This window comes from Anolis carolinensis, chromosome 3 (assembly GCF_035594765.1).
Source record: "Anolis carolinensis isolate JA03-04 chromosome 3, rAnoCar3.1.pri, whole genome shotgun sequence".
Taxonomy (NCBI): domain Eukaryota; kingdom Metazoa; phylum Chordata; class Lepidosauria; order Squamata; family Dactyloidae; genus Anolis; species Anolis carolinensis.
In genome coordinates this window covers 98,417,125-98,442,324 of record NC_085843.1, presented here as the reverse complement: position 1 = coordinate 98,442,324, position 25,200 = coordinate 98,417,125, and the positions used below count along the sequence as shown (strand labels likewise).

The following is a 25,200-nucleotide window of genomic DNA, read 5'->3' as shown; positions in this document are numbered from 1 at the left end:
AGAACCTGCAGCAATAGGAGATAAAAGAGGATGCAATATGGTGAAGATGGTTCTAGGTGGAGAAGATGCATGATGTTGTCTTGATGAAACCAATGCATCATATTATCATACTGTGGTAGAATTGGAGATTAACATCAAGGATGGCCATGAGGTGAACATGGAGATCTGGAATGGCTATAATAGCAACAATTAGATATCGATAACAAAATTCATGACAATGAATTCTAATAGTAAAAGTAATAGGAATGTTCCCTCCACAAATGCTCTTATAGGTATCTATTAATATACAATATTCATGTAAAAGTTGACTTCACTCGGTACCTATGTTATTGATTGCAAAACAAATGGCGAATAGAGGCATAGGAGCATTCCTTGATGAATGGTGATCTCTCCCACATTGGAGAAGGACAAAGTGGACAATGAGAAAGCAAGACCTGATGTCAAGAGGAAGCCAGTGTAGCAGAGTGCTTATATCAAGAAGAAATACCAACTGATAATCTGTGCTCAGGTGACCAGAATCTGGGATCAATTAAGAACTTTCGACTACTGCTGGCACCATTGAAGTCACAGAAGCATCAGTACTAGTTGCCAAGATCAAAACAGGTGCAGAAATCAATGATAGAGGTGTTAATGCTGGCAGAGTCAGGATCATAGATGGAAGCATGACTGATTCTATCTGCAGGCTTAGAATGCTTGGATTTCTGCTTTAGTGCTTGTAACAGTAAATTCTGGTGGGATATCAGACACAGCATGTTTTTTATGCGAAGACTTGAATCAACTTATCCTTAGCCATATGCCACAAGGAAGGACCCCCTTCTGTCGATATCATGACAGAGTAGCAGATGCGCCAGGATCTGAGAAAGACATCAGTACCAAAGATGCAGATACAACTTTATGAGACTTGCATGGTTTGGTTAGCAAAACCAAAAGTGTATGTAAGGGATTGATTGAACCCACTCGTTGAGGCAGTTGGAAGGAACTTCTCTCAACAATACAGTTTTAAGCAGAAAGCCCTGTTCTTCAGTGTTTGTGGAGTGAAACCTTTACTAACACCACATTTCTCCACAATATTCCTCCTTTAAGACACTTTATAACAGGAAAACCTTAGTTATAGACAGAATAAAGTTTTTAAAAGGGCCTTTGAGGCCATAGGAAGGGGAGAGAACAGAAATATGATGTAAAGTGAAAGAGGGAGGGGGAGAGGGGAGGGAGGGTAAAATATGAGAATGAAAAATAAAGAGTAAAGAAGAGAAAGGGAGAATTCAGCAAAAAAAAAAAGCAGGAGGACATCTGAAAGAAAAGATACTCTGTTTGAGGGGGGGGCAGTAGCTTGTTGGGATAGGACATGCACAGTGAGGAGTGTTTCTGCCATGCTATTCAGTGCTTGAACTTTCCAAATAGGAATCTGTGCAGATAGAAAACCCATTTGTGTGAGGCACAGATACCACATACAGTTAAAATCCATTAAAAGCTCTGTATATAGGCACCTGGTGCACCTGTCCCATCTGAGCTTGGAAGCTAATTAGGATCAGCCCTGGTTAGTACCTGTATAGGAGATTATGAATGAATACCAGTTGCTGTTGACTGTATTTCAGAGGAAGGAACTGACAAAACTAGCTCTGAGTATTCTTTATCAGAGAGCATCCTATAAAATCCATGAAGTGGCTATAAGGTTACAGGAATTTGAAGGAACATATACACGCAAAAATGCCATCACCAAATGGGCCAGTTCTTTCTGTAGAAAGCGGCCCGCAAGTATCACCTAAAAGTTTGATTACTGTCACCCTCACCACCACGGGGAACAGATCAGGGCCTCTGTGGCAGTTGTTGGGCAGGTCTGTGCAGGATGTGGTCCTTCACATCCATGTTTACCAGGAGGGGAAGTAGCTGGTAAGCTAGTCAGAGCTTTGAAAAAAGCAATGGCAGATCTAACAGCACCCCTAAAATACTAATGCCTCTCATTTAGAGTGAAGCCAAGTCTATAACAAGTCGTGTTTTGCTCCCAGATCTATTTGCTTACAATCATCATCTACCCATGTCTTGTCTAAATTACGCCTCAGTTGGTTAGCTCACATCCAGTCCACTTAGGCACACTGACCTTACTAATGATAGGAGTATTGAATAATCAGGGGGGAAATATGCATGTTTTTTCTCTAAGTGTTTAAAAAGTAGCACTCTTTATTATCTGGTACTTGTTGAAAGGAAATACTAATGTATTTGAATATCTGTCCTGTATATTCTATTCATACTTCTCTCTATATATTTGCCCATATAGTTTAATATATGTATATAACAGCACATAGATATTTCAGACTAGACATTTGGCTCTCAGATTATTCTTACAGCAACTGTGTTAAGTGTTTGTGGGAATGCTTGCTCTTTCTGAGAACTATATAATTGATGGATTAGGAGTAATTCCTAATCAGTGATAACAATCTAGCACAGAATTCAACAGATGTCAACAAATTTGAACTCCATTCTTTGCTGGATTAATTGTGATCCAAAGAGTTGCATAAAGTTTTTTGGGGGGGCTGTTAAGTAATGTTTAATGCTTTCCTTTCAATGGCTACTGTCCATGTTTTATAACAAACAAATCTCAAATCAGTCTTTTGCCTCTTTTTCAAGTAGTTTTTCCGTGTTGCTTAGTGAATATATATATAAAGCATCATTTGGCTCATAAAGCTCTATGGGTTCCGGGCAGTATATTTAGATTTCACTTGAAGGCTAATACTAACATTGGATTTCTAATTCTTTTATAAGAAAATGACAATCAGAACTACACAGTCTAATTATTTATTATGGAGTAGGGCAAAAATATTTGTGGGAATTTTCAACTCATTTCAATGTTCAGCTACTCTAAATGGCTTAGTCCAGCAACTACAGATGTCAGTAAATTATCACTAACAAATTGTTGGAGTAGCTTGGAAAGTTTACGTTCTGATTCCTCCCATTCACCCTCAAGTTTTAGCTTATTCGCAATGTTGTAAAAGAATGAAGGCAAGTAGAATGTATAGTGTTTTTGTCCTTTCTGAAATAAGTATCTCTGTCCGCATTCGTGGTGGTTGATATAAATTATTGTCTGGGGCCTCCTGTAGTAGATCTCAAGAAGAACTTTTACCAAAAGTTACTTTTTTGTGTTTCACATTTGTATGTAATGTACTATGTGTGTGTATGTCCACGTATAATTATGGTTGATATAATTATACAGCACACTGAAAACATAGATTTTTGGTCAGGAATTTATTGGGTGGTGATTTTGGCTCTCCCCCATATTTAATTCTTGTAGATGTGTTTCAAATTACATCCTATTTAGCTATTGCCCCAACATCTTAGTTCAGAAGGGGCCATTGTTGCTGATTTATAACTCACAGATGTAGAAAAATCTAGTATGGAAACATCTAATGTAAACAAAAATCTAAGCAGTAGGTTGATGGGTCAGTTTCTCATATGTTTACCCAATTGAATAGATTTTTCCAGTTTTATCTCCCTTTTCCCGTTTTATTCTAATGTCTTTTCCAGTAACACATGACAATCATGAGTTATTTGTCTACTTAGCATATTTTAGAATAATTTTCTTTACTTCTAGATTTTGTAGTTGATGGTTTTGCATGGTGTGTTGAAAGGTCGAGACAAATCTACTCTGCTCAGCCCACTGTGCCATCTGCATTCATAGATCTATGCTGCTGGATCAGTGTGATTTACTATGGCTCAAGGGTTAAACAACATGGAACAAATCAAACCAGGCTCTACCAGAATGTACCTACACTTCCACATTATCTGTTACATATACAGTTAAGAGAGTTAAATCCTGAGATTTGTAGTTTGAAGAAACCATCATTCTCTTTTAGGCCACTCTTGTAATATAATTACACATTCTTTGGCATATAATTCTAGGATTCTGCAGGATAAAATCAATGTTTATAAGGGCATCAAATTGATAGACTGGCTCATGTAGATTCATTTTCAGTGTCAGCAACTATAGGGAAGGTAACCTATTCATAGACCAACTCAATATTAGACAATTTGTTTTCAATTCAGAATCCCCAAGGTTCAGGTTCCCAGTATCTCCTATTAAAAGTGCTAAGACTTTAGAAAGCCAGTACCAATCAGGGTAGACACTAATGGGCTAGGCTGACCAACCGTTCAATGTAGAATAAAACAGCTGCATGTGATTTCAAATAGTAGTACATGGTGTCATTTAACCTTATCTTTCGGCTTTCTAAATCTCTTAAAAATTAATCATGGATGTACTTATATATTAGATTGGTCTTGTTTGTGTCACCGTTCACAGTACATACTAGGTTGGTAGTGAAGAGGAAAGAATAATAAAAGTAGAGCTTTTTATAGAATGGATTTAACATTTAGTTCTCATCTTTCAGCTGTTCCTTGTATGAAAGATTTAGTGTATTTCAAAACATTTGACTCCGTTCTTCATATGTGGATAACCATCAGGTGTTGGGGCAAAGAGATAGTTTAAACTTGACTAAAGCAAATAGAAAAACAGGACAATTTCACTAGCTGAAACCTAACATGTACTTTGGAGATAGTCTAGAAAAGTAATTCTCAACTTTTGGTTCTCCACATGTTTTCAATTTCAGCTCCCATCAACCATATCCAAAGTCAGGAATTCTGGAAAGCCAAAGGTTGACAACCATCACTTTAGAGTTAAGCTGCTCTCCTATGAGAACAACAACAATACTTTAAGAATTAGAATCAAGGAAATTTACTACTGTGTAGTGTAAACACTAGTGGAAATTAGTAGTGTGAACATTCAGATATGTCTCAACATCCACAATGTTTATCCACTGTTAATACATGATAGACATTTAATACAGTAAGAAAAGATAAATACACAATCAGACTTTGTCATTGTTCCTTTGCTTCCTCACAATTTCACTGCAGCACAAACCAATAGTTTTTAAACTATTTGCAGCTGGTCATAGTCTTGGATGCTAGTATTCATTTCACAGATGCTGATGCTTGCATATCAATAATAAATGAGCAAACCATTACAATTGAAAGGTTCCTTGCTAACAATAATGCTTAACCTCCACCCTCCCCCTTTTAATTTCATTTCTCCTCCCTTTGTGACTTTTGGCAAAGCAGGCTGCTCAGAGGGAACAGGCTTAGAAGCAAACTGTGGATCACAGTGAATAATTCTCATGAGAGTTGTACAGGGTCTGCCTTATATTTCTTTATAGGCATAATCCAAAGTGCTTACATGACCTCCACTGTCTTCCAGTCATAACAATTTGTCTACTATTTCTAAAAGCTAATGAGACCTATTTATGGGTTGCAGGAGTTGGTTTTGACAGAGAGGCTAGTATACGCTGCTCTCTTGTTCACTCACAATCCGTGCTACAGCGGAGACGGAAATTGAGAAGGAGGAAAACCATCTCTGGCATCCCCAGAAGAGTCCAACAAGAAATAGGTGTAGTATAAATACAACTCTTGACTAGATAGCATTCTATTTGCCTTAACTGCAACAATAGCCTGCCTTCCAAACTGCTTTCCAAGGAACACGCCAGCTTTTATGATTCTAGAGTTTCAAATAGACTGTGTTGGGTATTTTTGTTTCATTTTGTCTTTATTTTTTTATATTGCCAGCCAAACTATATTACTCATTATAGCCTTCAGTATTGATCTGCTGTGGGCCTTACTAAGTAATATAGATATATATGTCAAGCCCTTATTGTTTGAATGTAATGAGTTACTTTATTTTTGGTGTATTATTCTCTTTTTGTTTGTTTCTATACCCATAGTATGTACATAAAAAGTAACTAGATTCAGTGAAAGTTTTTTCTTGTAGTTAAGGGACCCATACGGTAAAGAAGCAAAGGTTGTTACCCTGCAAAGAAATGGTTAATTTTCACTGCTTAATTTATGCAGACCAATTGAACATTTTATTCCATACAGGACTCAACATTTAAATTGAAATCTTTGTCAACCCCCTCCCCACGCACATGCACTTTTAAGCATGCTTCCTCTTCCTTATAATTGATGGAACAGTGCATAGTAAATTGGCTTAGCTCTTTTCCTTTCCTTATGTAAGTCAAAAATGACTAGTCTAAAATATTCACTAAAATTGTCTCAGAGAAAATCACTCAGTTATCTACAGTGCCGCTACTGTAGGAAGAACCAATGAACGACAGTGTTCCCTCACTACTTCGCGGTTTTGCTGTTTTGTGGTTTTTCAATAAACCCTAAAAGGCTATTATAAATAATAAAAAATACAATTTACAGCCCAAGGAAGGGAGGAAGGAGAAGCCAAAGGGAAAGAAAAGGAGCCCAAGTGGCAATGGGAGGAGAAGGAGGCGATTTATCAACACACGATTAGTTGATAAAGACTTAAAATAGTGTATAACTACTAAAATACTGTTTAAATATTAAAATAAATATAGTGTCCCTACTTCGTGGATTTTCACATATTGCGGGTGGTCCTGGAACCTAACCCCTGCGATAAGTGAGGGAACACTGTACTGAGGAAAAATCAATATTACTGAGGGAAAGCCAATGAAGAAAATATCTAGTTACCCAGAATTTAGATAAAAAGTAGTTTGACTACTCTCTTGAAAGCACAGATTTTGAATTTTGCAGAGAAAATGCCATTGAGCTGCTGCTTGAAGGGGATTTGTAATGGGATGGGGCATAAGAGAATGATCCTAGTGATTACTTTCTCTGAATGTTAGTTACTAAAATAGACATGCAGCAAGGAAAAATATTTTTGAGACATATCAGGCCAGTATAAGGGTCATAATTTTTGAGGCAGAGAGAATGGTACCTCACAGCATTTTGTATGTGTCCTAGATTCTGACGAATCACCAGTAGCAAGAGAACGGAATGTGATTGTGCATGCAAATCCAGACTTCTCTAATAACGTCAACAGGAGATCAGGTACCAGGGATTCTGAGTGCCAAACAGAAGAAATCCTCATTGCTGCCCCATCCCGGAGAAGAATCCGAGCTCAGAGGGGTCAAAGTGTTGTAGCCTCCCTCTCTCATTCTGCTGGCAACATATTGGTGCTCACAGACAATGGTGATGCCATGTTTACAACATCAGTAAGCAACCGCGTACGATCAAGGAGTCTCCCTCGTGAAGGTGCTAGAGCCAATGAAGTGGACCACCACAACACTGGTGCCAAAGTGTCAGCATATGAAGCAGAACACTTTTTAACAAGCCAAGAAAGAATATCTGCAAAGAGTAAAGATGCCATAAATAATCCGTGTTTGCAAGAACACCATCCCATAGGTTTAAAGTGTTCTCAGCATCTTCACAGTCCAGATCACAACTCCAATGAGAGGGGGAGATCAAGGTTATCAAGGATGGTCGATTCCGGAAGCTGTGATATCTCATCAAACTCTGACACCTTTGGAAGTCCCATTCACTCCATCTCTACTGCCGGGGTTCTTCTCAGCAGTCACATGGACCAGAAAGATGACCATCAATCATCTAGTGGGAATTGGAGTGGGAGCAGTTCAACATGTCCTTCCCAGACATCAGAAACTATTCCTCCTGCTGCTTCTCCCCCACTGACTGGTTCTTCACACTGTGATTCAGAATTATCGCTTAACATTGTTCCCAGTGCCAATGAGGACTCAAATATCTTCATAACAGAACACTATACTGATCAGATAGATAAGATTAGAGGTCACAGGGCAAGTTCTTTCACTTCCACTGTAGCAGATCTACTGGATGACCCTAATAATAGCAACACAAGTGACAGCGAATGGAATTACTTGCATCATCATCATGATACATCCTGTCGTCAAGATTTCAGTCCTGAACGTCCCAAGACAGACAGCCTGGGATGTCCAAGCTTTACAAGCATGGCCACTTATGATAGTTTTATAGAGAAGACCCCGTCTGAAAAAGCAGACACTAGCTCACACTTTTCTGTTGACACTGAAGGCTACTATACCTCCATGCACTTTGACTGTGGTCTCAAGGGAACTAAAAGTTATATTTGTAACTATGCAGCTGTGGGCTCCGAGAGTGGCCAGAATGCAAGTGTTGCCTCTAGTTTTACTAACTGCACCTGGCAGGATTATGTCAATCACAGGAGGCACGGAAAACAGAGCATCTCTCTTAAGAAACCAAAGGCAAAGCCAGCCCCACCAAAACGCAGTTCATCTTTAAGGAAACCTGACAGCAGCACAGATCTTCCTGAGAAGAAAGAACCAAAGATAAGCAGTGGGCAGCAGCACATGCCTCATACTTCCAGGGAAATGAAGCTGCCCCTTGAGTTTGCAAATACACCTTCAAGAACAGAAAATGCTAATTTACCAAGCAAACAGGAGCTCCCTTGGGATAATCAGGATGAGAGTGGATTAAAAGAACTTTCATATGACACCATGGACATCCCATCCTTTAAAGATGAAGGTGCTGAACAATCTCACTATGCAGATCTCTGGCTTCTAAATGACTTGAAATCTAATGATCCTTATAGGTCTTTATCCAATTCTAGCACTGCTACAGGTACTACGGTCATAGAATGCATAAAGTCGCCTGAAAGTTCAGAATCGCAAACATCGCAGTCTGGATCGCGAGCCACCACTCCTTCCCTCCCTTCTGTTGAGAATGAGTTTAAGTTGGCTTCCCCAGAAAAGCTGGCTGGTTTAGCTTCTCCTTCAAGTGGTTATTCCAGTCAGTCTGAAACACCAACATCATCCTTTCCTACAGCTTTCTTTTCTGGACCCCTATCCCCAGGGGGAAGTAAAAGGAAGCCAAAAGTTCCAGAAAGGAAATCCTCCTTACAACAGACTTCTAAAGATGGCAGCTTCTCTCTAAATAAAGATCTTGAACTTCCAGTTATACCTCCAACCCATCTTGACCTAAGTGCTCTTCACAACGTCCTGATTAAACCCTATGCTCACAGACATCAACTACATGCTTTTAATAACAACAAACCGAACGTGGTAGAAGAAGCACTGAACTCTAATTCTTCACCGGCCCTTGCTATTACGCCTTCAGTCCTGAAGTCTGTACATCTTCGAGCAATCAATAAGCCTGAAGACACAAAACACAAAGATAACACGGACTTCCTCCACATTCAAGCAAAATCTTCAATGGTGACTTCAATTTCTTCAGGTAGAATAAAACCACATGGAAGTAAGAAACAAATATCACGCCAGTATTCCATGGAAGAGGCCATAGTGTCCTATATTAATCCTTCTCCAGTGCAGATAACCGCAGAACAACTGCAGGCAGAAGATGATTTGACTTTAAGTGAAAAGAATACCTACCAAAAGACTCTAACCTCAGTAGATATGGGTGCTCCAGCAACTAAATATATAACAGACCAAACACATTCGGTTCATGACTTTTTAGTAGGGAGTACTTTAAATAAAACCTCCAGCAGTTGTGCTGAACGGTTTCCACAGGGCATGGGAGGACTATCCAGCAATTCTGACAGGAAGAGAACTACTTTTGGATCAGAAAAAGATAAGAGACTTGACCCTGTGCAGAAGCTTCAGCAAGCACTACCTGCACACTGTGAAAAAAAGTTTGAACCCCTCAATGAAGGTACGTTCCCGTCTAACTCCTCATCTCGGGGAGCAGACATCAGTTATCAGCTAAAGCATCAGCTCAGCCTAAGCCAATGTGATGACAAAGTGCCTGGGAATATCAGCTATGAACCGGAGATCTCAACTGTAGATTCACTCAGTGACAGATATACTGAACAAGAAAACTATACTATGTCAGGTATTCCAACCAAAAGTGCCTCAGATGACAAAGACAGGAGAGCAGCTGAGCTACAAGGGACTCCAGAAGAAGACATCTTCAAAGGTTAGTTCTGTACTATTTCCAAGATGCCTCTCAGCACCTGAAGCTGTGATCGTTCCTTAAATTGAGTCACAAGATAACTTAATTGGACAGAGCTGCATTTATTTCAATGCAGCTACACCATTTATTTCAGTTACATCTCTACCAACCTTTGGCAAAATATGTTTATGTAGGCATTCATTTGCATTTCTTTTGATTCCATTTCAATTGCAAAAAGGCCACTATATGTAAACATCATTTTGACAGATCATCCAGTATTTAGATTAGATTGTCATTACACGTTATTGACTGACATTTGAAGCAATGATAACTCCAAAATTATTAGAATTATTCAATGCAATAATGGATGGAGAACGAATACCAGGATCATGGAAACAATCATTAACAATACTATTACCCAAACCAAAAAAAGACTTGACAGACCCTGGTTCTTACAGACCAATATCATTAATTAATCAAGATGCCAAAATTTTAACAGCAATTATTACTAACAGAATGAGCAACTTTATGTATAAATATATAAAACAAGATCAATGTGGGTTTGTTAAAGGGAGACAAATGACCAACCTGATAGGAAGAGTAATAAATAAAATACAAATAATAGAAGGAGAAAAAAATAAAGCGGGAATTCTAGCACTGGATATGTTTAAAGCCTTTGATAGTGTGGAATGGCCAACTATTCAAACAATAATGAACAAATTTGGATTAGGAAAAAGGTTCAAAAATATAATGAGTCAATTGTATTCAGATAATTATACAAAGATAATACTAAATGATGGAATCACAGGAGAGATAAAAGTAACACGAGGTACAAGGCAAGGATGTCCTATGTCGCCTATACTATTTGCAATGGTAATGGAATTACTGGCCAATGTAATAAGAAAAGACAAGGAATTAGAAGGCATAGGAACAAAGTTAGGAAAAATTAGCTTATTTGCGGACGACACATTGATAATAATTAAGGAGATAATGAAGAAAATGGAAATAATTAAGAAATATTTAACAGAATTTGAATGGGCAACTGGATTGAAAATAAATTGGAATAAATCAGAAGCAATGTTATTTAATTATACCAAGCAGGAGGAAGAGGAGTTTAAAAAGCAGATGGATATAAAAGACATGAGAATATGCGTAAAAGAAAATATAAAATACCTTGGAATAATCATAACCAAAGATCTAAAATCCATAGAAAGGAAAAATCTAGAAGAATTAAGAAAACAAATGGAGGGGAAGTTAAAGGATTATAATAATCTGCGATTATCATGGTTCGGCAGAATAGCACTAGTAAAAATGAAAGTCTTACCCAAAATAAATTTCTTGTTCAGAATGATACCATTAATGATTTCAGAAAAGGAAATAAATAATTGGCAACAAATGATAAATAAATATTGCAATAATGGTAAAAAGAACAGATTAAACAAACAAATTTGGTACAACCCCCAAAAAGGAGGAGGATTGGGCCTTCCAAATATAAAAAAATATTATGAGGCAAACCAATTAAGATATGTAGTAGAGAAGATGATGGATGGAGAAGGTTTGGAATGGATGGAATCAGGGAATAAGGCAGTTGAGTGGAGGAAGGACAACATATTCTTTAAGGAAATCTCAAAGAAAGAGATAAAACAAATTGGAAATATATCATTAAAAAATATAATGGAAATATGGAGTAAATATAAAGGACAATTAATTAATAAGAATTCAGTTTTAACGCCAATAATAATGGAAAAAGATTTCCCAAAGGAACTAAAAGGAACACTAGATAAAGAATTAGAAAAAAGGGAACTAAAAAGGGTAGGAAATTGGATAGAACAAAAAATGGAAAATGTAAAAATGAGAGAAGAATTGAGAGGAATAAATATTTCTTGGATTCATTGGATTCAATTAGAAAAATGGAATGAAAACTGGTGGGCCCACAATGTTATTGACTGAGTGAGATTATATTAACTAGCTGTTTTATATCAAAGTGTTAGATGATATCTCAGCTGCTTTTCTCTTTTGTTCAAAAGAATTTTCTCCAAGCGATGATTCCATAATCTCACCCTTAAGTGAAGATTCCCAAGCTGAATCAGAAGATGCTTTTGTGTCTCCAAATAAACCCCGAACAACAGAGGACCTATTTGCAGTCATTCACCGGTAAGCTAATGGTGTGGTTACTGGAAACAGTAGCTCGTTTTTCACAGGCATTGGGGCAGCCCTAAAGCAATTCAATAGAAAATTAATTTGGTGGTGATGGGCTTCAGAAACTCACTTTTCAGTAGGGAACACATGAATTTCTTTAATACAGAGGTTAGGTAGACAATACATCTGAGAAAATGCAAGTGTGCTTCATGTACATGGTTCTAGTTTTCAATCACAGTCAGTTGCACTACAAAATTGTGTGCATGAATGAAAAATTAGTTTTAGATTAGCAGATTGGCTTTTACAACACAATACATCTTCCACCCACTCCAAAACTTAAATACAGATTTTGTAAGGGAAGCTTTAAAAAGTTTAACCTCCAATGCACAATTAATTCTCTGTTGTGTCAGCCAGTAAGCAAAAATGTCATTTAGCACAAATTTAGGACAATGCAGCCCGAGTGCTGTTTCATGGTTGGCTAATATATCTCCAGTATCCTCCTATGATTTGCTGTATGTTGTTATATGCTACTAGGCAGATTTTCAAAAACTGCTAGAAATGAAAAAGGTATATATGTTTGCTTCAGTATAAGACTGCCGAGTTGGGTGCCGAACACCTGGACTGGCCCTGTGTCATTAAATAAACTGCTGTCTTCAATTCACTATGTCTACATTATTGAACTCAAAACTGGGAAGGTTTCTCCTTCACCCTAAAAATTTGCTTGTTAACATTCTTTATAGAAGCATTAATTTGGTATCTTACTCCTCAATCATTATGTCAGATCTCTTTTATGATTTTCCTATGTCAGATTTGGATAAACAAAACGGGCAAAACTGCAACAAGGCCAATATGACACTGAGTCTGCCAATGTTGAGGAGTTGTCCCATTTCATATCTTTCTTAATCCTGATTCAGAACAGCTGTAATTTTTAGTATGTTGCACTGGGAAGAAGGGAACATGGAAAGATGATCAGGGAGTTGTTCAGCTTCAATCCCTCTAAGATTTCTGAATCCGTTATAGGTATTGCTTATTTTCCCCTTAAGTCTCTGTACAGTTATCTGAGCTAATGTGCTTTCCAAGAATGAAAGATGGAATTATTTTTTTAAGACTTTGTGCAAGGTAATATAACATAGATTTTATATATGTACATGTGTGTGTACATATCCCAATGTGTAGTAGTACTCTGCACCAAACGTTTAATGCCCCATATATGATCATGGCTAACATCTTGTGATTTTGCTCAGCAATGAATTGAAGCTAACACTGAATATTGTTTAATCTTTTCATAACAGGTCAAAAAGGAAAGTACTTGGAAGAAAGGATTCTGGAGAGACTTCTTCCAGGAACAAATCGAGAGCTTCATCTAGTACTAGCAGTGTGTCTCCTGCCAGCAGCACACCCCCTGCAGCTAGTGTTCCTCCTCCTCCTCCGAGTGTTGCAAGCCCAGTGTGCAGCCAGAGATCACCTGGACTTATTTACAGGAATGCCAAAAAGTCCAATACATCAAATGAAGAATTCAAACTGCTGCTCCTGAAAAAGGGCAGCCGGTCTGATTCTAGCTATCGGATGTCAGCGACCGAAATACTGAAGAGTCCAGTTTCACCCAAATCGCCTGGAGAATTACTTGGAGATACTTTACAAAACACTGATGAGTTTTCCCAAGCCTCGTCAGGTGTCGAGGCATTCACTCCTCTCTCTCCTTGCCCCCCAAGAATAAATCCAGAAGGGGGTTCCTCCAAAAACTTTCCTACATCAGCATCATCACGGGTAGGACGGTCAAGGGCACCTCCTGCAGCCAGCAGTAGCCGATACAGCGTTCGCTGCAGATTGTACAACACCCCGATGCAAGCCATTTCGGAAGGAGAGACGGAGAATTCTGATGGGAGCCCTCACGACGATCGATCCTCTCAGAGCTCTACATAGGCTATGTAGAGGCTGGAGCACACTTCTGACTGTTAAGTGGGGAACTTCACATTCGCTTGGCTTGTGTGAATATAAAAAGCCAATTCTGTAGCAGCCAAAAACCATGCAGGGCAATACTGATGCTTGAAAACGCGAAGAAAGGCTGAGAGACTGGAAGAAAGAGAAGATGATCTGTAGCTATTTATTACTTCACATTTTCTATAAGTAGAAGCATATGCCGAAAAAGTCGACTTTGGTTAACTGTCATTCATTACTCTCATGTTTCCTGCCATTGATGTAGATTTCCATTATCCGGTTTTCAGAACTCCCTCTTCCACTCCAAAGATGCCATCAAAACATAAAAAATGATCCTCACTGTTGTGCTTCCCTAGGTGGGAAAACATAAAATTGCTTGAGGAATTGGTATTTTTTTACACTAAAATGAAGTGAAATGAAATTTAAAAGATACGAACAAAACAGATGTACATATCCATATTTTTGATAAATATTTGTAAATAGAGTTGTTGGAGAGACAGAAAAAAGTGGTTGGTGGCAAATGATAACCTTGTTGAAAGACAAAAAATGGATAAAGTTATTGACTGTATTCTGTGAATACAATTTTCATATCAAACCTAATTTACGTATCTACCACAACCACTTGCAGTTAAATCATTAAGCCTCTAACATGAATTTTAACACTTGAATTAGAGGAAATCCTCAATTTAAATAAAAAGCTATCATATTAAATAGTATCTGATTAATTCTCTTCCCAAAGTGCAACTTTTGGCAGAGGCTTATTTGGCAGGAACTACATATCCAAACTGTTTAGAAACCTGATTTCCATTGTGGCTTCTTCCTCATGCCCCACGTCCCAAACTGTGGCCAAGAATCCTGAGAAATATAGTCACAAGAAACTCTGCGTGGTATGCTGACAATAAGGCCAGCCATTTTATTAAACAAGTTAATTTCTTTTGTCTCTTAAACAATCTACCATATTTTGAACCATCATAAATTTCTTTGTTTTTATGGTAACTGGCTGAGGTCCAAACATTTTTCTTCCCCAAACAAATGTGAAAGATTAATCATAGATTTACCTTCCAAAATAATATCAAACAGACATGCAGAACATGTTGGTAGTGTAATTTTTCTTTAGCAGACCCAGACCGACATGATAGGCAAGACATTGTATTGAGCAGATAACATTTCAAGTTTATGTAGGGTCCATATAAACAGAAACAAACAAACAAAAAAATGTCAGTGAAGAGAAAAGAAACATGTCCCTGCAATTAATACCCTAGCAACTCTTACAGATCAACTTGAATAGATTAGTCTAAAGTGGTTTTCAAACAAAGGAGAATCAAATTGACCAAGTTTTAGCCAGAAATTGTAAAAATACTGGCATACAGCTCCCAGAATCATCCAGGCAACAAAGTCACTTGTCAAAGTCACTGCCTGGGGGACGCATTTAGGAGTACTAGATAAATAAGTAACTTTTCCAAATACTGGTTTTAACTGGCAACACAAATATGGAGCAATAAGAGAAAGAAAACAACAACACAAAGCACAGGGAATTGCTGCTGTAAATTGCCTTTTAATAGAAAAAAACAACAAAACGGGACATGTTAGATTCTGAAATGAAAGAGATTTAAGTACACTTACATTAAACATATTTAGAACATAGTCCACAAATACCTTTTATTCTCTGTGAGAAGAGATATTCCCACCACATTTATCTGTAGCTGATTGCACTAATTCTATACATACGCCCAAGGAGCTAATACCTAATTAAATTAAAGAGCCTACATCTGAGTGGTTTTGTAGAAGACAGGCCCTATAGTTTACTTTAAGGCAGAAATAGAGACTTGTGGGTCTGCACAGCTAATAATAAGGAATTTGTGGAAATTGTAGAACAATGCCACTTGAAGTGATGGTCCCCAGACCTATGTGAGAGCCATTTGTCACAAGTCCACAGTGAAATTCCAGGACAGAAAAGCAAAAAGAATTATGGCCAATGGGTCTAAATATGGTGCCAGTACCCATAATATTAGGAAAATAACCTGCTGATCACTGGCATCAGCTAGCCTGAGAAATATTGGTCTAGAATATCCCCACTTATGCTTGAATGTTTATTTTGAAGGGATCAAAAGGACAAGTGGGAAGTCTAAGAGGCTGCAGAACATATTGTTTTAGCATTGCCCAGTAGAATCCAATTTGGAAGCATCAGGGGGAAAAGCTCACATTTTCCTGTGCAGCTTACCTGACTCTTTCCACCAAGAAACAGTCCAAAATAGCACTAAGAAAAATAATGGCAGACAGGAGAACTGGTAAGAAGACAGCTGGAGAAGTTTGTCTTGGATAGCATGCCCCATTTATATCCTGTCCTGGGATCTCCAGATACAGTTCTTAGCCACCCTTCCGTACCTAATTACCATTTCAACAATGCAAAGAGGTGGTAGGTCAGGCTGAGAGAGTATGGCATGCCTAAGATAAGCTACAAACCTAAACTGAATTCTAAACCTGGGATTTGAATCAAATTTTCAAAAGATGTTACCCCCCTTTAATGAAGATTGGGGTCAACTATTCAGTTCTTTGAGCACTGCAGAAACATCTGAAGCTTTAACCCAACACATATTGTTCACACCTCAAGGAGTCGGGCAGGATAGGAGAAGGCATGTTGATAGAACCATGGGTTGCATCCAGACTAAGAGTGGATCTACACTGCCAAATAATACAGTTCGAAGGTCTACACTCACCATATAATGAAATTAAAACTGTTATTTGGCAATGTAGATCCAGCCCAAATAATTCTTACTAGTTGGTACATTTATATCTATAGGTGGGACTTACATTTTGTCCAGAACAATTGGAAGATACCACAAGGTTCATTCAGTCCAGTTCCTTGCCATATAGTAATACACAATCAAAGCACTCCCAACATATATCTATTCAGCCTCGTTTTTTAAAAACCTTTAAAGGAAAAGACTCTACCACACTGCAAGGCAGAAAAATAAATAAGGGCAGAAGTGTGAAGCAATTTCCCATTTAGGAACTAAAGGGATAGGGCTGCGATAAATATTTCCATGGGAGAATACAAATTTTAAACTTGCCTATAGCCAGCTTAATGTTGGGTTTCAATGTAAGGAAGAGGTTTCCAGTGTTATACTCCGTTCCATGAACTGAAAGTAGCACTTTCGTCTCATTTATACAGAGATATTCATGGAGATGAAAACAATCATTTCTTTTTTAATTGGGCAATCAGGGAAGCCCTGCAGGACATTTCCTTCCCCGCTAAATCTGCAGAAAACAGGTTCTCCTCTCTACCTTTAAGAGGTTTTGTTTCTCATATTAGACAATGAACTCTTTCAAGCAGAAAGAAATATGCCCCACCTTTACAGGGAACTAGATTCCAGATGTTTTGGTATTGAGAGGGACCATGGAGTTCTACTTTACCATTTATTATGTTGGGGAAAGTGAATCAGAAGCTTCTTCAAATTTACTGGAAAGAAAGGGGATTGCGATCTCTATTTAATGAGGGATCCCTCTTGTTCTGAACAGCATGGACATGAAGGATAATCTACTGGGAAGAAACGGGTTAGGAACAATTACCTAGACTGCAACTGCAAATAAAATGCTCAAGGTGGCAATTTTTTTTTGGGGGGGGGAGGGAGAGAAAGTGGCAACAATGAACCTTCAGAATGATAAAGAAGAGGGTGAGATGGGCCAGACCCATCCATTCATCCATCTAAGCAGGAAACAATTATGGTGCAGGAATGAAGTCGCACACCAGTGTAATAATCTGAAACATTTCTCCTTGTTTTGAGGAATGGCAGTGAGCAGAACAAAACAATCATCTTGTTAAATATATGGTGAAGGATGGGCCCAAATGCCCCCATGCCATTGCATATATCACTGGCATCATGGAGAGAGGACAGTCTGCTGGCAATCCTGCTAACTCCAGTAAGCCCCAGAGTTGGTGCCAGGGCCAATTGACTCCTATACCAGTTTCCTAGTGATGGCCCTACAAATATAGTCAATTTGCATTGGCAGATGTACACATTAATACCTAATAACATGAAGTATTAGATTGCTGGCTTGCAACCAACTCTGCACTAAGGAAGAAACCCACATTCACGGCTGGAAGTTTGTTCTCCAAACAATAGTAATTGATACTGTTTCATTTATTGGCACAAAAATAGAAGACAAAACTCCAAAGCTAGGAAGTAGGGTCATTCCTTGGAAATCACCTCTAAGAATCATACCTGTGGAGTTTGCATTTTATCCCCCAAGCTAGAGACATATCCTGGAAACCCAGAGTTTATGATTAATCCAACTACTTCACCCTTTATCACCAAGGAAAGAATTTAAGCCTTGGGATAATAATATCATAGTTAAAGGGCACTCAAATGTAACCAACAGCTTTACTGCTGCAACACATAACTATAATTCTCAGGATTTTACAGGGGAAGCCACATCCATTAAACAGACTTCAAACAGATTTAAATATGTAGTGTGCCAAAAATATAATATTGTTATCTGGGATGAAAAGCACACTTTTAATAGGGAAAAAAACTCTCCTTCTAAAGTAACAAGCTTTTCTATGATGTTAAGCAGTTAATTTGGGCAATGACTGTGAAAGAAGGGGAGGGTTTAAGGAAACAGTAGTTGTTTCATATTATTATTACCACTGCTAGGCCAATAAAAGACCTAGTCATAACCTAATAACTAAAATTTTCAAACAGGATTAGTTTTATATTCATAAACTAATTATTAAGCATGCAACAAATGCTGTTGATTCATCAATAAAATCGTACAACAACCTTTCAGTGAAACTTTGTGCATAACATTAATGCTACCTAAATGTTTAGAGAAATGACACTGTGAAAAAAATAGGTGAGAAATAGGCGTACACTCTTTATACACTCTTTATATAGCTTACTAAAATAGGAATGAGGAAGCTCTTTGATCCAATACAGATCAGTTTCCATCTATACTAATTTTACCAGAAATGCTTTACTTGGGTGAGAATTGATCGCAAGTGGGTTGAAAAAGGAATCAGAAGAAATACTTTTAATAAAAAGAAGGCAGGGAAACAAAAGACTGGATTACTTGAAGTTACTTGAATTTTCTTGTAATAAAACAAAAAAATTGATGTGAGATTAAATTGGGTTTTTAAAAACAAAACACTGTTATATACAAAAGAATATTGCTTTTCTTCATTGATACATCAGTTTTCCAATTACAGTACAATCCAAAATCAGATAGATATTCAGGCCAAGTTTTCCCAAATGCAGCCTGCTGCTATTAATTGCAGAAATAATTAATGTCAGAATATAAATAAAGAGCCATTTAGAAAAGGAATGTGTGGTGTGCAGTACTGATTGAACAGGGTGGCTGGATGAAGTCGGTAGTCACTAGTAGGTCGATGAGTAAGTTGGCTTTAAGAAAAAAGTTATTTTTAACATGTATCTGTGGAAGTGTAAACCAGGGGAAGGATTGCTGTTTATTTGCTCATTGTGATAGATTTAAAGGTATATTGCACCTGAAGTTGAAGTGATCAAATAAATAATGAGATCCATTCAAAATCAGGCATTGGATTTTCCTTCGTCGGAGATTCATGGAAATATACTAAGTTTTTTAAGAGTTTCTTACAGCCTTCCAATGTGGGAAGAGATGGTTGGTCAGCATGTGTACAGAAAGACTAGTGAGATTAGGAGATTATTTGCCCAATACTAGATTTTGCCCTGCTGGCAAGAAGTGTTTAAGATGGGCAAACTGAACTGCTGAGCCAGGATGCCATCACGAATTTTGAAGACATCCTGGCACCAGGCAGATATTTTATGCAGGTAGAATAGGCAGATATGTTGAGACAAATGTTTAAGAGTTGGTTGCCAGAAAGCAAAAAGGGTTTCAAACCTACATACTTTGCAGAGGTGTGTAAAGGAAAAGAGTTAGTGCATTAGAAGCAAGCCTTTTCAATTGCAGCTAAATGGGCAAGCTCTGAAGAGTGATTATGAAGCAAGTGAAATGGAATGCATTTGTGAGTTAATAAAATCTGCATTGCTTTACATTAGGACAGCAAAGAAAGAATATTAACTTGATATCGGAGGCACAAGTGATGTTTCAGAATATTTTGATCAAAATGTCCACCAGTAGCACTACTATAGTAACCTGACTATGACTGAGCACATCTCTTGGTGCTAAGACTGAAGGGGTACTGGAAGTTTGGCGTTACAAACAGACATCGTCAGTACCACCTTCATGTCAAATCAGCGTGCCAAAATGATTTCCGAAAAGTGCTACACATACTTTCTAGTAAAACTGTAAGAGAAAACAGCTGAATTGGTTTCACTAAGATTTTCTATGTGCCATCCAGAATCCGTTTAAGCCAATTTTGCCAGTGTTAATGAAACACTGAGGAGAACATAGTTACTAATTTCGTATTGAGACCACAGAGAGCTATATAAATAAATATATATAAATCTATATTAAAAATACATGCAACTTGAATTAGAAGGCAGAGAAACACCTTCTATATAATGTCTATGTAATGCTCACAAAACTTATCATATAAATACTTATTTTGTTTACTCAAAAAAAATCTATGACAAAGTGTTTCTATTTTCTATTTATCACATTAAAGCCCAGTTAAGGTGGATTATAAATCCACTTTTTAAAAATTATATTGAAAATAAGCCCTGATAAAGCAATGTGCTGTAGGCATGTGGAATATTATTACCCTTAAAGATTGTCCTCATTCACAATGGGGAAGGGATGCCAACTTTGCACATTCAGCGTTGTCCCTTCAATGAACTTAATGTGAACACCCTTCATACCTAGGAGCTCCTTGCACATGTAAAAGGTGCACAGCTACATGAATGAAGAGCTTTATTGAATACTGTGGGACTCACAAGTAAACATGCATAGGATTGTTCTACACAAGTCGTATATGCCTTCAAAGCCCTCAAAATGGATAAAAATTAAGCAAAAACCCGTCTTGAAACAGGGTAGAAATTAAAAACAAAGCTAACTTGTGAACCATCATTCCAACTTACAATTCTGTTGTTTGCACTGATGTTACAAGAATGGGTTTTGAAGTTATGCAGCTGTTTGTTTTTCTTTGGATAACATTTTTCTTTTTCTTTTGAATATTGTGGCAGCATAGAAAATACGGATTAGCTATAGAAATAAAGCATATGTTTGCATTTGCCAAAGGTCACTGACAAAGAGTGCATTTGCTGCAATTGTGGCAGATTTAGAGAAATACTGTAGGTTATGACTTAAACGTTTAAAAACCAATTAAGAAGGTTACAGTGTAACTATTTTGGTACTAGCCCCAGTTCATGCTGGCAGAAGAGACAATGGTTTATGGACTTGCATCCATTTTGTATTTTTGTAATATTTGTAAATATCAATTTTTAAATCGTTGCAAAGATGGTTTCTTTTGTAAAATGTTTTCAAAGTTTACATCAAATCCAAGCCTTTGTATATTTTAGAGCTGTGCAACACTTTAAGTCTTGTATTTATTTTTTAGTAAAAACAGTGACAGTTTCATTGTGAACCCCCTTCGAAAATGTTTCAGAAAAGTTTGATTATCTAGGAAGTGTGTATAGAAACTGCAAATAAACGTGACTGCAATTAAACGGCCCCAATCTCTTTATTTGTCTGCAATCTCCTATCCCATTTGGCTCAGTACCCTGCCCACCCCCCTTCCAAATGGCCAACTAGATGCATATCAGAAGCCTACAGGTGGGACATAAGGACTATTTCCTTGGCTGGATCTGCCATATAATGGAGTTTCGGAATGCAGATTAACTGCATAGAACTGGATTATATGAGTTTACACTGCCATATAACACAGTTCAGTGTAGTTAATCTGCATTTTGAAACTGCATAATATGGCAGTGTAGATCCAGGCCTGGTCTTTTTGTTGCTCCCCAGCAATTTCAGGAGTTTCCTACATCCATCATGAATAGTAGCACTAATTTCTGTGTCTCACAGCCCTTTACATGCATTCCTTTAGAGGCCATCGGAACATACAACAGTAAATTCCGCAAATAATGCACTGTTTAAATTCTCTCCTTAATAGTTTCATGTAAGCATACTATACTATCAGTATGCACAACACTGTGATTTCAGTGATACACTAGGATCAGAAAGCCTGCTTGCACATCCCTTCCAGAGTTGTGAAACACAGTTAAATGATATTTGGCCAGTCACTTTCTGTGTCTGCAGAACTGTCATTAATCCATTGTCAAAAGTGACAGCTATCTGCTAATAGTTTTGTTTACAATATCAACAGGTATGTTTGTTTTCCTGACACAGTCCTTCCTTTATCTACCTTTCCTTTCTTTAGTCAATTTTGTTAAGGGAAAATCAACACTTAATTAAAAAAAATAGAAATATCTAACCCTCTGTTTTTACTTCACAAAGTTGTTTTCGAGAGTTTTCAACGAAGAGGTGGTAAATGAGAAGAACTTCTTGAACTATCAAAAGAATCATTGAGTTGGAAAAAACCTCATGGGCCATCCAGTCCAACCCCCTCCCAAGAAGAAAGAAAATGGCATTCAAAGCACCCCCAAGAAGCTGGATGGCCATCTTCCAACTCTATGATTCTATGATTCTTTTGATAACAGATTAGAGAACTGGGCCAAAACTAACAAAATGAGTGTCAACAGGGATAAATGAACAGTACTACACTTTGGCAATAAAAATAAAATGCACATAGATAGGATGGGCGACACCTGGCTTGAAAGCAGTTGTAAAAGCAAACCTCTTTCAGGCAGGGGGGATCTTTTTCTTAATGTCCCACCGCTGCCACGAATAAATGTAAACCCCCACCACCACACACACACACACACACATGCACACACACACGAAGCAAAAGAGAGGCTTCTCAAACAGGCACTTTGCCAACATTAACTATGGGACATCAAATCCCACAAAGGCGGGGGAGATCCTTATCTCAGGATCCCAACCACTGCCAGCAATAAACACATGCGTGTGTGCATGCATGTGAGGCAAGTTGGTACTGAGGGGAAAGTGAGGGACAAATCCTCGCAGACTCTGTGTAGTGCCGTTCACAATTCAAAGACATATCTTTATTAAAAACAAAGAAATGTTTATTTATGAATTCTTTGGCACATAAGCATATCTTATTACAAAGGTTCTCTTCTTCAGTTCCACTTAGTTGTTATAACATATGTTATCTTACACTCACTAGTTACACAAAGTTGTTGATATATATAACTTTCCGAACACTCAAACTTAGTTTAACTTGTGGAGGCACTATCCTTTCAAAAACCATATATTTCTCCACAGCCTTTCTGACTAGAAACAGAAAATTCAAAAGTTACTCTTCACTATAATCAAACTGAAACCTAGTCTCAACAGACTCCTTACTCCTCTCAGTTCTACCTGAGAACCAGATTTAAATTAGCCTCTTATTACTACAGTATAACATTGGAAGCCATAACTTGAATACAGACGTCTTCTTTCTAGCTCCCTAGCTAGAAATTGAGATAACTTAAAATCTTCCCTCCTTTTTCCTTTCAGCTAGCTCCACTCCTTTCTTGCTAGCCTCTCCAAATACAGTAGAATCTCGGTTATCCAAGATAATGGGGCAGGCCCAGTGGTGAGGCATGAGCTTGCCCTCCCTCAACTGCAGCCTTGTTGCCTCAAGAAGGCTCCTGGCCCTCGCCGCCCAACCGAAGAGGAGAAGGCGGAGGAGGAGAGAGGACGGAACATGGCCGGAGAGGGAAGAAAGGCAAGAAAAAGGGTTCCCATGGCTCCTGCCCAGCCTATGCATTCCTGGGTCACTCCTGCCGAGCCCTCGCCCCTTGGGAAGCACCCTGCTGCAGCAGCGATCGCGGGGCTCTTCCGGGGTGCTTCCTCCTCTCTCCCCCTCTCTGTCCCCTCTTTGGAACATGTCCAAAGAAGGGTGACCAAAATGATCAAGGGTTTGGATACCAAGCCCTATGAGGAGAAATTTAGGGAGCTGGGGATGTTTAGCTCGGAGAAAAGAAGTCTGAGAAGGGACATGATAGCCACCTTTAAATATCTGAGAAGATGTCACACTGAGGAAGGGGCAGCCCTGGACTCTAGGACACAGAACAATAGATTAAAATGGCAGGAAAAGATTCCACCAAAAAATCAGAAAGAACTTATTGACATTAAGAGCTGTTTGGCAGTGGAATATGCTGCTTAGAAGCATGGTGAAGACTGCTTCTTTGCAGTTTATAAGCAGAGGCTGGATGGCCATTTGTCGGGGGTACTATATTCTGTTATTCCTGTATGGCGGGAGTTGGATTAGATAGCTCTTGGAGTCTCTTCCAACTCTGATTCTATGGTAGACAGCTTCAAGGGAGTTGCCCTCCAAAAATGCTAGTTGGTATCTCTCCTTACTGTCCTGCTGGCATATAACGGCCAGCAGTTCACGTGGATTCCTTCAACTCTCCCTCCAATTCCTCCACCTCCTGTCAAGACTTAGATTCCCCCCAAGAATCAGTTGGATCCCCTGATTGCCAGTCTTCACTCCCAGAGAACCCCATAAAGGTACCACTAGTTGTTGATGCCTCACAAATAGCTTGCACTTCTCTTATCTTCGTCCAATCCATGGTGTCTCCTTCTTCTCCTTCACTCATTGACCCATCATCCCCAGACAATCCCTCAAATGACTCATCTGTAGGTGCTGTAAGTATGTCCCGGATCCTCTTTCTCTGCTGCTCTTTATCAGATTCCTGCTCCCGAGTAACCCCTTTTTCCCTTCTGGCACTCATACTACTGTTTGTAACATTACTCACAGGCTCTACTACAACAAAAGCACTCTGACCATGAGAAAAAGTGAGTAGCAAATGGTATAAATTTGGATTACATCATCATAATTCATTAACAGGATTTAGGACATAACATGGAAATGAAGTAATACTTCAAACTGCTCTGAGTTTACTGCTATAGATTTTACTACAAGACTCTAAATGTACAGTGACAATAAAAAATTAGTTCTCTCCATCCCATGTGATATCTTAAAAATTCCTATTAAGTCACTTTCCCCTTAAGTCTGACTCATTGAGTTCCAGGCAATGTAACCTTTTGTCAGAGCAAAGGCAAGATGTTCCATTGTTTTGTTGATGTTTTTCTGAACTTTCCTCAACTGTATGGTATTATTTTACCGATAAAAAACAGACCCATCTGCATCATGAAGTTATGTGATGCCATTGTGATACACAGTTTAATTTCCATTCTTTGTCAAATAATCCTTAAATACTGTGTTTTAGGGCCCTTCTACACTAACCGTATATTGCAGTTTAAAGCCAACTTGGGGCCATAAAAGGTAAAGGTAAAGGTTTCCCCTGATGTTAAGTCCAGTCGTGTCCAACTCTGGGGGTTGGTGCTCATCTC

The 25,200-nt window shown here is 38.3% G+C and overlaps 1 protein-coding gene across 6 annotated transcripts in view; it reads left to right on the top strand.

The window, feature by feature from the left end:
* nhs (NHS actin remodeling regulator) overlaps positions 1–21,443 on the top strand; it is a 282,551-nt gene extending 261,108 nt beyond the window's left edge. For 5 of the 6 annotated variants that reach the window (XM_003218867.4, XM_008107269.3, XM_008107270.3 and 2 more), the window contains 4 exons: positions 5,300–5,431; positions 6,808–9,786; positions 11,790–11,916; positions 13,194–21,443. In XM_003218867.4, coding sequence (XP_003218915.2) covers positions 5,300–5,431; positions 6,808–9,786; positions 11,790–11,916; positions 13,194–13,824 — 3,869 coding nt within the window. In that variant the 3' untranslated portion in view covers positions 13,825–21,443. The remainder of the gene's footprint in view (positions 1–5,299; positions 5,432–6,807; positions 9,787–11,789; positions 11,917–13,193) is intronic. The other variant, XM_062975219.1, reaches the window with a different exon arrangement.
* Positions 21,444–25,200: the final 3,757 nt, after the last annotated feature.